General features: G+C 41.5%; 1 protein-coding gene across 4 annotated transcripts in view; it reads right to left on the bottom strand.

Moving 5' to 3' along the window:
* The window catches only part of tprb (translocated promoter region b, nuclear basket protein), a 148,337-nt gene that overhangs the window by 67,662 nt on the left and 66,119 nt on the right, over nt 1-14,556 (bottom strand). For all 4 annotated transcript variants that reach the window (XM_043699535.1, XM_043699536.1, XM_043699537.1 and 1 more), the window contains exons 31-33: nt 13,388-13,598; nt 12,205-12,351; nt 5,562-5,760 (exon numbers count right to left, since the gene is read on the bottom strand). In XM_043699535.1, the coding sequence (XP_043555470.1) occupies nt 5,562-5,760; nt 12,205-12,351; nt 13,388-13,598 (557 nt within the window). The remainder of the gene's footprint in view (nt 1-5,561; nt 5,761-12,204; nt 12,352-13,387; nt 13,599-14,556) is intronic.

Genomic DNA, 14,556 nt, shown 5'->3' with positions numbered 1-14,556 from the left:
GATCCATAATTCCACCCCATAGTGGGTTGCATACTTAAAATAATCAAGCAGAGTCAACATAACTGCACAAAGGGGAAATCACGCTGAGAAATCTATTAGAATTCTTCAAGTAGGTGACAAGCAGAACATATCAAGAGAGAGTAATAAGTGTAAAATATCTGAATGATCAAAAGGCATTGAATGAAATGCTGCATATAAGACTGCTTCAGAGCCCATGCTGTTAGGTGTACTATATTAGTATGGACAAAGGACTGGCTAACTATTAGAAGACAGAGTTGGGAGGAAGAGGGCTTTCTCAGGATGGCAACCTGTAACTAATGGAGTGTCACAGGGACCAGTACTAGGGGCACAATTATTTGCAATATATATTATTGACTTGGATGAGGAAAGTGAATCTTTTGTAGCCAATTTTGCAGACAACAAAAAATAGGTGGGAAGCAAGTGGAGAGGGTGACACAATGAGAATGCAGAAGGCCATAGACAAGTGGCCAAAAACATTGCACATGGAATATAATGTGGGAAAATATGACATTGTACACTATGGCAGAAAGAAAGGAGCTGAATAATACTAAAATGAAAAAAAAAAGACAGCAGAAAGCTTTAGCACAGGAAGTTGAGGAGTCATGGAAGGCTAACTTACAAGTTCAGCAGGTAATAGGAAATGCAGATAGAAAGTTGGTCTTTATTTCAAATAGAAAATGACATAAAATGACATGGTGGGCGGCACGGTGGCACAATGGTTAGCACTGCTGCCTCACAGCGCCAGAGACCCGGGTTCAATTCCCGCCTCAGGCGACTGACTGTGTGGAGTTTGCACATTCTCCCAGTGTCTGCGTGGGTTTCCTCCGGGTGCTCTGGTTTCCTCCCACAGTCCAAAGATGTGCAGGTCAGGTGAATTGGCCATGCTAAATTGCCCGTAGTGTTAGGTAAGGGGTAAATGTAGGGGTATGGGTGGGTTGTGCTTCGGCGGGGCGGTGTGGACTTGTTGGGCCGAAGGGCCTCTTTCCACATTGTAAGTAATCTAATCTAAATCTAAAACAGAAAGGCGTCACTAAAACTATTCCTAGCCCTAGTCAGGCCAAACCTAGAATAATGAAGAGTTTTGGCCCTCTTACCAAAGGCAAGTTATGGGAAGCAGTCGAGAAAAGATTCGTGAAGCTGACCGCAGGTCTGGACAGATTGTTTTATGGGTACAGGAGACTTGACATGTTAAATGCAGAAGGTTACTTCCCTTTATGGCAGAGTCTCGGACCAGAGGGAATCATCTCAGAATAAGGGGTTGCCCATTTAAAACAGAGAGGAGGAAAAATTTCTTCTCTCAGAGGACAGTAAATCTATGGAATTCTTGAACAAAGACAGCAATTGTCAGACCACATCTGGAATACCACCAACTACTTTTGCTCCTTTGTCCAAAGGCAAAAATACTGCAATGTCGGCAATCCTGAAGAGACTCATTACGTGAATTCTGGGTATGGTGGGGTTTTCTTATGAGGAGGCTGGGATTACACTCACTGCAATTTACAAGAATGAGTGAGGACATTATATTATTACTGAAACATTAAATTCTTGAGGGGCTTGGCAAAGTAGATGCAGAGCGTTTTATTTTCCCCTTTGTGGGAGAGTCTAGGGACAGAGGTCATAAGTAGAAAGCGAGAGGAGGTCCTGAAAGAAGAATTCAGGGAGCTAGGAAAGATGTTAAAGGGGAGGACCTCAAAGGTAGTGATCTCAGGATTACTACCAGTGCTACGTGCTAGCCAGCGTAGAAATGAAAAAAAAATAGGCAGGATGAACACATGGCTTGAGGGATGGTGTAGGAGGGAAGGGTTCATATTTGTTGGACATTGGGACTGGTTCTAGGGAAGGTGGGATTATTATAAAAGGGACAGTCTAAATCTGAACCAGACCGGAACCAATGTCCTTGGGGGAGTTTTTGCTACTGCTATTGGGGAGGTTTTAAACTAATGTGGCAGGGGTCTGGGAACCAGAAGAGAAAAAAAGTAGGCAGCAAAGTGGAGACTAGAGACTGTAAGAATTATGAAGGTAGCATTAATAAAGGGAAGAATAGGCAGAGAGCAGGTGAGCGCAAAAGAACTGGTGGCCTGAAATGCATCTACGTTAATGCAAGGAGCATAGTGTGTAAGGCAGAAGAACTTAGGGCTTGGATTGGTGCCTGAGAGTATGATATTATTGCCATCACAGAGACTTGGTTGAAGGAAGGGCATGATGATTGGCAACTAAATGTTCCAGGATATAGACACTTCAGACGGGACAGGGAGGGAAGTAAAAGAGGGGTAGAAGTAAAAGAGGGAATTGCTGGTCAGGGACGACATCACGGCTGTGCTAAAGGAGGACACTATGGCGGTCTTGGGTAGTGAGGCATTATGGGTGGAGCTGAGAAATAAGGAGGGTGCAGTTACATTGTTGGGGCTGTATTACAGGTCTCCCAACGTGAGCGTGAGGTAGAAGAACAAATAGGTAAACAGATTATGAATTGATGTAGAGGCAATAAAGTAGTGGTGATGGGAGATTTTAATTTTCCCAATATTGACTGGGATACACTAAGTGTCAGAGGTCTGGATGGAGTAGAATTTGTAAGAAGTGTCCGGGAGAGTTTTCTAGAGCAGTATGTCAGTAGTCCGACAAGGGAAGGGGCCATACTGGACCTGGTACTGGGTAACAAGCCAGGACAAGTGGCAGAAGTTGCGGTGGGAGATTTCTTTGGGAACAGTGACCACAATTCTGTAAGTTTTAGAATACTTGTAGATAAAGAAGAGAGTGGTCCTAAGGGAAGAGTACTAAACTGTGCCAAGGCCAATTACATCAAAATTAGGCAGGAGCTGGGAAATGTGGATTGGACACAGCTATTTGAAGGTTTTAGATGTGGGAGGCTTTCAAAGATAGGTTAACGGTAGTGCAGGATAGGCATGTCCCATTGAAGGCAAAGGATAGGAAGGGCAAGATTCGTGAACCGTGGATGACAGGAGAAATTGTATGACTAGCCACGAGGAAAAGGGAAACGTACATAAGGTCTAGGCAGCTAAGAACAGAACAGAACAGGAGGAATATTGTAAGAGTAGGACAAGTCTTAAACAAGGAATCAAGCGGTCTAAAAGGGGAATGAAATAGCTTTAGCAAGCAGAATTAAGGAAAATCCCAAAGCATTTTATTCTTATATAAGAAGCAAGCGGGTAACTAGAGAAAGGATTGGTCTACTAAAAGATAACGAAGGAAGGCTGTGTGCCGAACCTGAGAGAATAGGTGAGATTCTGAATTATTACTTTGCATCAGTGTTCACTGAGGAGAGGAACATGATGAATCTTGAGATAGAGATAGAAGTTTGATTAGTCTGGATCACGATGGCATGAGTAGGGAAGATGTGTTGGGTAGGCTAGAGGTTATTAAGGTGGACAAACCCCTAGGACCGGATGGGATCTATCCCAGGTTGCTGAGGGAGGAGAGAGAGGAAATAGCTGGGGGCCTGACAGATATCCTTGTGGCATCCTTAAATACAGGTGAGGTGCCGGAGGACTGGACGGTTGCTCATGTTGTCCCCCTGTACAAGGGTAGTAGGGATATTCCGGGTAACTACAGACCAGTGAGCCTGACGTTGGTGGTGGGGAAGTTGCTGGAGAGGTACTGAGGGATAGGATCTATTTAGAAAAGAATGAGCTTATCAGTGATGGGCAACATGGTTTTGTGCGGGGGAGATCGTGCCTGACCAGAGTTCTTAATAGAGTTCTTCAAGGAAGTGACCAAGTTGATAGATGAAGGAAGGGCTGTTGATGTCATATACATGGACTTTAGTCAGGCATTTGATAAGGTTCCCCATTGTAGACTAATGGAGAAAGCAAAATCACATGGTGTGCAGGGTATTCTAGCTAGGTGGATAAAGAACTGGTTGAGCAGCAGGAGACAGACTAGTAGTAGTTGAAGGGAGTTTCTCGAAATGGAGAAAGGTGACCAGTGGTGTTCCACAGGGATTAGTATTGGGGCCACTGTTGTTAGTAATATACATAAATGATCTAGAAGAGGGCACTGTTGGTATGATTAGCAAGTTTGCGGATGACACGAAGATTGGTGGAGTAGCAGAAAGCATAAGGGACTGTCAGAGAATACAGCAGGATATAGACAGGCTGGAAAGTTGAGCGGAAAAGTGGCAAATGGATTTCAATCCAGACAAATGTAAGGTGATGCATTTAGACAAAACTAATTCCCAGAGCAAATTATACAATGAACGGAAGAGCCTTGGGAAAAGCTGATGGGCAGAGAGATCTGGGCGTGCAGGTCCATTGTACCCTGAAAGTTGCTGCACAGGTGGATAGAGTGGTCAAGAAGGCATATAGTATGCTTGCCTTCATTGGACGGGGTATTGAGTATAAGAGCTGGCAAGTCATGTTAAAATTGTACAAGACATTGGTTTGGCCGCATTTAGAATACGGTGTGTAGTTCTGGTTGCCACATTGCCAAAAGGATGTGGACGCTTTAGAGAAGGTGCAGAGAAGGTTTACGAGGATGTTGCCTGGTATGGAAGGTGCTAGCTGTGAAGAGAGGTTGAGTACGTTAGGTTTATTTTCACTGGAAAGAGAGATTGAGGGGGGACCTGACTGAGGTTTACAAAATCATGAAGAGTATAAACAGGGTGGATAGAGAGAAGCTTTTTCCCAGGGTGAAGGATTCAATAACGAGAGGTCATGCTTTCAAGGTGGGAGGTGGAAAGTTTACGTTGGATACATGCGGCAAGTACTTCATACAGAGGGTGGTGGGCGTTTGGAACGTGTTGCCAGCAGAGGTGGTAGAGGCAGGCACGGTAGATTCATTTAAGATGCGTCTGGACAGATGCACGAGTAGGTGGGGAGCAGAGGGATACAGATGCTTCGGAATTGACCGACAGTTTTAGACAGTACATTTGAATCGGCTCAGGCTTCCAGGGCGAAGGGCCTGTTCTTGGGCTGTAAATCTTCTTTATTCTTTATCTCAGGAACAGCTTGTCCATTAGAGAAGAGAATTTCAACCCCCCCCCCCCCCCCACCCATTTCAGAGGGTAATCAATCCATGGAATTATATATCACAGAGGACTAATAAGGCTGGATCATTTAGTACATTTAAGACAGATAGATTTTTAATCAGTACGGGAATCAACGGTTGTGGGGATGAAGCAGGAAAGTGGAGTTGAGAAACAGATCAGTCATGATCTCACTGAATGGGAGACAGATTCAATAGGCTGAATGGCCTACTTAAGCATCTACATTTTATGGTCTCAGTGTGGAGATTTTCTGCAATGGGGACAAAGTTAGGACTGCAGATGCTGAAGATCTGAGTCGAGTATGTGGTGCTGAAAAGCATCTGAGGAGCAGATGAAAAGCTTATGCTGTAACATCGATTCTCCTGCTGCTCGGATGTTGCCTGACCTGCTGTGCTTTTCCAGCACCTCTCTCATTTTCTGCAATGGTGTGATACACAGAAGTGAATAGCAAAAAAATCATGGGTACAACTTTAAATTCTAGTTTCTCCTGAATACTTTGTCATTGTGCAATAGATTTATGAAAATAAAAATAGCTGACCAGCCAACTGTGTTATCTTCTGCTTGGCTACCAAAATTGCTTTCTTCGTCTTCTCTTCCTTTTCCACAATCTGCTGTCGAAGCTGCTCTTCAAGACTTCCTTTATCCTGCAGCTCCTGCCTCAAGCGGGAAAGTTCACTATGCAATTGGGAAACTTCATCTTGCAATTTTGTCACTTCAGATTCCTTTTCAGTAACAGACTAATTAAAAAACAAACAATTACTGAAAGCAGAAGTCGAACTTAATCACAGGTTGCCTTCCAAAGTTCTGGGTTGAATGGTTAAAATGCAGCTACATCAAAACTGTAGTATTTATTTCATATATTTATTAGGTCTCAAATGGTAATGGAGTCAGTGATGAATCATGTTAATCAATGTTGTCAATTAGTCTAGGACTAGCGGATCAGTGGTAGTGCCCCTGCCTCTAATCCAGACATAGGTAATAATGTCAATTAAAATATTTTGAGGTTCGTTTGGTAGTGTCCTTGCTTCTGAGCCAGAAGGCCCAGTTCAAGTCCCAACTGCTCCAGAAGTACATTATTACAGCTCTGAATAACATGATTAGAAATATATCTGCAAATGGTTTGATATTATTACTATGACTAGAGCCTCTTGTGATGCAGTGCTGGGTCCAGACCTCAGAGAGAGGAGGCCTGGGACCAAATCTCACCTGCCTCAGAGATGTATGTAAAAAAACTCTGAACAGGTTATTGGAAAATAAATATAATGGACTTAGATATGCGGCAAGGAAACCGTTAAATGGTGTAAAGTTTTGGCAATCAAAGGTTCAAAGTCACTTGCTCAGAAATAGCCTGCACTACTCAAATCAAACAATAAATTACTCATTCTAAGAATGCTAATTTAATTTTAAAAATGTTAATAGTATCTGCTCCAGAGTTCCAACTAAAGTTCAGTGAGCGGGTGATGGATCACGTTTGCAGATCAGTTTTGAATTTAACCTCTTTCAAGGGCAGGTTGCATTGCTCTGAACAAGACAGAAATACTGGTTATGGTCCATCGCAGGGTTCCTTTAGAATTCTAAATAGAATATCACTCTGCAGCATCAGCTTAACAGCGAGTACATGCTCAATTCACTTAATTGGGTACCTCTCTGAACTCTTCCAATGACAAACAGAAACTAGAATTATCACATATTCCAACTGAAGTTTAAGGATTTATATAACAATTCTGCCTCAATACTAGTGTTTTGAATGGATCCCATCAGACTTACTTTACTCACTGTAACTGAGCATTGTTTCAGTGGTTTTAATTTATGGATCCAATGTCTTAGTTTTCTGCATACTGTTTTCTTGCATTAATCGAAGAGTCCCTTCATTTTTAAAAAATTATATGTTGTCAATTCTGAAATGGGCTATTTCCTGGAAACTATCCTGTTCAAATAAAGTACAAACAGTCTCAAAAACTTTATGAATCGGAGATGGGCATTACTGACAAGGTAGGCATTTAATGCACATCCTCAAGTGTGTGAGATGATGGTGAGCCAAATCCTTGAAGTACTCAGTCAATGTGATATAGATACATCTAGTGCCATCAGGAAGGGAGCTCCAGAACTTGGACAGAGCACAAGTGGAAAACAACAATATTGTTCCAAGTCACGACATGTGACTAGAAGGGTAAATTGGAGGTGGTGGCAATCCAATCCTCTTGCTGAGGTCCTGTTTCCAGGACAGATCACAGGTTGAGAGTTGCCTTTAATGCAGCCCTGGCAAATAGGCACATGAAATGCAACCACATGATCAATATGGTGTGTGCTATTGGTAGTCAGTGTGAGTGGTCAATGTGACAGATGGGTATTAACGAATTGAGTAGCTTTGTCCTGGATGGCAAGCTACTCAACAGAAAATACCCATCCTCTAACTTGCTCTCTGAACAGATTGATTGGAAAATAGTTTTTTTTTTAAGTTGCCAATTCTTGGGAATAGTGACTAAGACATTTATGGTAGAGGTTTCAGCAATAAAATCATAATGTCATAGGCAGGTGATTGGATTGTCTGCTGGAGATAATGATTGCTTGGCACAATTGCTATTTCCAATTAGGATTCAAGCCTGAACATCGACTAGGTCTTAAATGAAATTAAGCCTACGCACAGTAATAAAGCATTGTGAATATAAATCAACACTGAGCAATCAGTATATATTCCTTTCTGACTTTATATTGAAAAGAGAATGATGCAACAAAGCAGCTGAAAATGCTTTGGTCTTGGATACTACTCGGAGGAGCTCCTTGGGATTGAAAATGATTGGCCTCCAAAAACTACAATGATCATCTTTTATGCTCACTATAAATTCGAACCAGTGGAAGCCTTTTCATCTTTCCAATGTCTTCAGGTTTAACTCCAGCTTCGCTGTCACTATTAGGAGGGGGGATTTCAGAATAGGAGTGGTCATCAACAGCCAAAGCTGGAGTGAGGTTAAGGCCAGGGGCAGTCCTGGCAGAACCAAAGCATAATCAATGATATTATTGGTGAGTTATTGATAACACTGCCATATCATCTTCCATCACTTTGGTAATGCGAATGGATTAATGGGGTGGCAGGTATTGGATGGTCTTTCGTGGGCAAAGTCTCTTCAGTAGATAGCCGTGTTGTAGACACTTTTGGAACACACATTTACAACACCATAGCTACACATGTTGCAGTGTCCATGATCTTTACTGTACCCAGCAAAGTGGACCAGTTAGGGTGAAGATATTCAGTGATATCTTCAACCTCTTTCTCCTACAAGCCGTAGTCCCCACCTACTTCAAGACCACCATCATTCCAGTACCAAAGAAAGTACACACAATGTGCCTAATGACTACCGCCCAGTGGCTCTGACCTCCACACTTTTGAAGTGTTTTAAGAGGCTAGACATAGCCCACATCAACTCCAGTCTCCCAGCCTGCCTTGATCCTCTACAATGTGCCAAAGTAACAGGTCCACAGCGGATGCCATTTCCTTAGTCCTGCACTCATTCCTAGAAGATGTGGACAAGTACACCTATGTTAGATTCCAGCTCATCAACTACAGCTCCACCTTCAACACCATTATACCCTCCAGTCTGATCTCAAAACTCAAAGACCCAGGTCTTGGGTCTGCCCTCTGCAACTGCATCTTCAGCATTCTGACCCACAGACCACAAGTAATGAAGGCAGACAACTGCACATTCTGCACAATAACACTCAACCCTGGAACCCTCCAAGGATTTGATCTCAGCCCTCTACTATACTCCCTGTACACCCATGACTGTGTTGCCTAATTCCAAATAAACTGCATCTACAAGTTTGTTGATGACAGCACCATTTTAAGACAGATATAAAACAACAATGAGGAAGAAGACAGAAAGAAGAGACAGGACTTGGTGATGTGATGCAATAATAACAAGCTCTCGGTCAACAGCACCAAAACTAAAGAACTGATCATTAATTAAGAAAAAAAACAAACGCTCCCTTACAGTAGTTGGGTGCTTCATGTTCCTCAGACTGATGACAACTGACCACCTGTCCTGGACATCCCACCAAGATGTGACAGCCAAGAACTCTCAACGATGCCCCTTCTTCTCAGCCAGCTGAGGAAAATTAGCATGTCCACAAGGACCCTCACCAACCTTTACAGGTAAACCACTGGAAAGATACTGTCAAGGTGAGAATGTGTATAGGGTATAAGCAGGCAGGGCAAAGGTTAACTTCTGAGTTTTGTTAATCAAGAGGTTCAGCTGAGCGCAGGCAGGCAAAGTGTCTAGTTCTGAGAGGTTCAGCTGAGCATGACTCAGATCAGTTAAGAACTTACACTTAACAATAGGGTGCTGGAGGCAAGGGTAATGGGTTAACAAGGTGCAAAAGCAGTCATTATGTAGAGTCTTTTAACAATATTATTAAATCATCAGCTAACAAGGGGAAAGGTATCCATTGTATGACTCTAGTGAACAAAGTTAAGAACACCTACTGTATCACAGTAAAGGGGTTGGCCTCTGTAATCTATACTCATTGATTGTAACAGTCACCCTATTAATACGTAAGTTGCCTTATCTGGATGCTCCTCCCTGTAAAATGATTATATAATTCATTGAGAAACCGCTGTTCCAGAAAAGACCATGAACTCATGTCTGTGTACACAGATGATCATTCTCTTTCCCTCCAGGACCCGAAAAAGATGAAGGGGGTAAAACTACAGTGTCTCTGAGCAGTGTGTGTGTGTGTGTTGGGGGGGGGGGGGGGGGGGGCGGGCGCAACAGGTCAACACAGGTGCACAACTGCCTGCTACATCAACTGCTGTACCCAGGACTGTTAGAAACTACAGAAAGTGTGTGCACAGCTCATCATGGACACCAACATTCCATTCATGGACTCCATTTACACAGCTCGTTGCCACGAAGAAGTTGTCAAGATCACCAAAGACCTTTCCCATCTCAGTAATGCACTCCTACAACTCTTCCATCAGGCAGAAGATACAGAAGCTTGAACATATGCACCAGCAGGTTCAAAAACAGCTTCTTCCCTGCTATTATGTAAGGTGGCACAAAAATTCCCATCAGATACCCTGGAGTAAAACCCTCTGAACTTGGGACATGAGTTTATGGAATTCACATTTGATCTAAGAGTTCTGGTTGAGATAGACTAGGCAATATGCAAGATTAGGGGCAGCTCTCTGGAACGGGGGTTTAACTTGCAAAGCTAAAGGAAGACCTCCCTCCAAATTCCTCAGCTAAATTCCTGATGAAGGACTTTTGTCCGATACGTCGATTTTCCTGCCTGACCTGCTGTGCTTTTCCAGCACCACACTCTTGACTCTAATCTCCAACATCTGCAGTATTCACATTCTTTTAAAAGCCAATGTACGCCAGCCAGCACAGCAAACAACAGAGACATTCTGGAGCTGACAAAATACAAAGCCATTCATCTTTAATAGTTTACTCCAACGCAGAGATACTAAATATCCGACACAATTATATGACATACAAACTTGTCTACCTTGAATGGGAAAGGTCTTCACATTATCAGCACCACCTTAACCTACACCCATCTAAGAGTAATAATGGACATTTAATGCTATTGGAAACCCACTCACTTTAATTGAAGAAGCATTCACACCTCATGTCGTAGTCAGGAAGCTCATTGAGCCCTGAGAGGAGGAACAACAGCTCAGTGATCAAGTCCAGATTTAGTGGGAGATAAGGGAAACCGACAGCTTAATAGGGGAACTCTGACATCTGTTTCTGCAAAAGGTCCAGCCAGCATCAACAGAATCAGCCACAGCTAGTTGCAGACTCAGGAAAAAGGGAGCGAGCAACCTTCTCACCTATGAACTTCAACATATTTGTGACTGGAGAGCCAAGAGATCGACTGGGGGCAATGCCAGTGACATCCACCAGTTGTCTAAGCCAACAGAAGCCACTTTGGGTCATCAAGATCCTCTGACCCAGCTCAGTAAGATAGGGTAGGAAGGATGGGTTTTGGGGCAGGGCAATCCCCAGGAAAAGGAAACAGGATATTAGCCCAAAATTCGCGTTCTCTCTCTCACTTTTCCCTGTCATCCAATAATTAACTGCCCTCCGCAATTCAAAACTAACTCTACCAAGTCAGGGCTGCAGGGTTAACTGGGATGTTAGTAGCTGTCAGACAAGTCTCATTTCACTTGATACATAGCATTTTTTTTCCTAAATATTCATTTTCTTGTCAGGGATTACATATATTCTCAATTTTGCTTGTTTTAATAAAATTGGAGTTTCCTTTGCCTCTGAAGCACCTGCTTCCTATATTTTTCACCACACAACATCTCACTACTGATCTTGCCGGGCGCATGGCCCGTGCAATGTAACCTGTATGCCTCTATCCAAGTTTTTCTTTCACCTTATGATCGCAAATGTTTTTGCTTACTATGATCTGCCTGTACTCAGCAGATTGCAGTTGTGGGTCACAAAGCTTTTCACTTATGTACACATGACAATAAATCTAGTGCAGAATTAATAAAATTGGCTGAGGATTAACATGTGACTGCAGGAATTTCAGGAGATAATCAAGATGAATCATCTAGTAAGCAGCTCAGATTGAAGATTGCTGGAAAGCCTTCAATCTGAGTTTCTGCATTCATGTTTAGGCTCCCACATCATTGAGAATGGGGAATTGAAATTCTGGACTGAATGACATTCATGGGGCAAAGACTCTTGCAAAATAGTATTTACTACATCAAACAGATTTATCAAATCTGACTGCTGAAGCAATGAAAATAAACTGGTGACAGGAGTGTTGCTTTGACATTGTTCTCCAAGCAATCAAGTCTTTTCCAATTTACAATGCAATTATAAATGTGTGGAAAATACCACACAATTTATATTTGATACGCATTTTCAAATTCATATTGGCTGCGTTGGCTGTTGATGTTTGCAAAGTAGGTACTCCAGCACTCCTACATTATATATGACTAAAGTAAAACAGGCCTGAATTATCAAAAAGCATTCTAGTTGCAGGGTTCAAGAGGAATAATCAAAGTTTAGCAAGTTGCATAAAAATTCTAGTTACTGAAACAGGTTCTAAGTTACATAAAGGAGAGAGAGAATTGTAAAGAAGAACATTGACATTTACTATAATTTCTGTTGTTTGGGGGGGGGGGGGGGGGGGGTTGGAAATTTCATTTCTATTGACCTCACCTTCTGCAAGGCTTCAGCCTGAGACTCAAGTGCCTTAGCTCTAGATTCAGACTGGGCCAGTGTTTCTTGCAACTCCTGAGTGGCTTGAGAAGAGGGCTGCTCTGCTTGCTGCTCTGCTGTAAATTGAGAGGATGTCTCAGCAACCATCTGCAAAGGAAGAGCTTGAATTATGCTCCACATAAAATAGGAACCAGCAATTATGCTTTTAATGAAACCAACCTGTCTAAATAGCCTCAGAATGGCCAAACAGTTGCAAAGTTGGGAGATATAAACATTAAGATTTGATGCAGGATGAGAGATTAACACAATCCTGTACTGAACAGTACACCAACTGACATGCAAAGTTGGAAATTCCAGAAAACGATTAATACGAAATGTTACAATTCTGGCCATTCAAGACAAAAGATGACAACGTAGCCTCTATCAAGAGATGAATTTTGGCAAAGTTGAAGTCTACACGGAGTGCTGCTTGAGAAAGGTCTAAAAGTTAGCACCAGAAAAATTAAATATGGAGGCAAAAGTGGTTTGGGGCAGGGATGTTTTACTTAAGACAAGGACAAATCAAATAATGCAGTAGCATTGAAAAAAAAAGTTATCTTGGTGATGCATAGACTAAAAAAGAATGTGAAACTCAATGTAGCAACAAACTAAAAGCTGCACAATCTCAGATTCAGTATCAGCAACCAGCCAAGAACAATGAAATAGGATGAGATTATGCTGGTACACGATGGCTTTTTAGTTTGCTGAAATTCGGAATTGTCCAATAATTAATCTGGATAGTGAAATACAGGTTGTGACAGTTGTAAAGTTAGGTAATTTAACCAAATTCTTTTTTCATGTCTTATTTTTTTAATGTCCCTTTAATATCCCTAAATATTCTTAAAAAGATAGTCACTACAGCTGTCCATCATGCTGGTATGCCCAGAAAGTGATGTGGTCAACATAATCAAAACATGACTGTAACACAGGATATTAAAAATCCAAAATTTTATGATCTTCAGTTCAGAAGGACACTTGCTTTAATCAAGTAGAAGTCAGAGAACAGGAAAGGCTGCAAAAATTAAGCAGGTCACAAAGAGTTAAGGCTTCAAATTGATGATGATTTAAATTTGTTCTGACCAGAATATCTGCAGCATTTTACTTAACGTTGAAAAGTCTAGTAGCTGCATTAGGTACACATTACCTTATCATGTTGGGCCTTCAACTCCTCATATTGAGTCTTATACCTTCGACCAATTTTTTTAACCTGAGTGATTGTTTTATTCTTTTCCTGAATATCTGACACCCTTGCCAACATCTCTTGTTTCAACTTATCCCGTTCATTGGTCACTTTACTGAGTTCAGTCTTCAAAGTCTGTACATCCCGCTGTGATACAGAGGATGATGCATTCAGTCTATAAACAAGACAGCATTAAAGAATAATGTTAAAATTTAGCTGCAATACAACATCAGCAGCTGAAAAATTGTCTTAAATAAGATTCAAGCAAGCATAAAGAAAACGCGTATGTGGTAATTATTAACTTAATTATGTATATGCCAAAGTCGCATATCCAAAAGTCAAGTTTAATACGGAATCTCAAACAATAATTAAGAGATGCATTATGACAATTGACAAATAGCACAAGAATCCAAAATCTAATTTCTGTGGTTCAACTTTCATAGGTATTGAAACCGAGTTAACATTTGAATCCAGTGATCCTAATACATTAACTCTGCTTTTTCTTCGCGCATGCTGTCAGACGTGCTAAGTTCATCCAACAATTTGTTTTTGTTTGTTTTAAATCTTTTGCATTGTAGTTCATTTTTTTCATTGGGATTTATTCTTCTATGGCAAAAAAGTCCTGACATGAATACTGGCGCGATTTTTAAAAAATAGTTGAATCTATCAACAGATACTACTCATGCAAAATCCAAAGCAATATTCCTCCATGACATAGCTGCACTCTCATTGAAGAGATGGACAATATGAGTCAATAGTCCTAAAAGATATGGGTGTGTCACAAAGGACTGGAAAACTACAAGATTAGCTAAATTATGGAAACAGTGTTCTAACAAGAGAGCTATCTGGATCAGCAAGACATGGATGCGAATGGCCTGTTTATTTCCTTTCCATGTTGAACTTCATAAAAACTGAGATAAATAAGCTGTTAGCTAAGTGAAAAATAATGATTCCCAACACATGACTACAAATTACATAGTCAATTTCTTTTAGAGAGAGAGAGAGAGAGAGAGATGTTCATGCACGAAGATAATAAAGTTTGATTTTGCATTTCATGTTACAACTTCAAAAAGCATTCGCAGCAGAGGGTTTTATTTAATTTCATAAGCATTGCAAGACAATTCCTAAATCTG

Source organism: Chiloscyllium plagiosum, chromosome 11, assembly GCF_004010195.1.
Source record: "Chiloscyllium plagiosum isolate BGI_BamShark_2017 chromosome 11, ASM401019v2, whole genome shotgun sequence".
Classification (NCBI taxonomy): domain Eukaryota; kingdom Metazoa; phylum Chordata; class Chondrichthyes; order Orectolobiformes; family Hemiscylliidae; genus Chiloscyllium; species Chiloscyllium plagiosum.
This window is presented reverse-complemented; position numbering and strand designations above follow the sequence as displayed.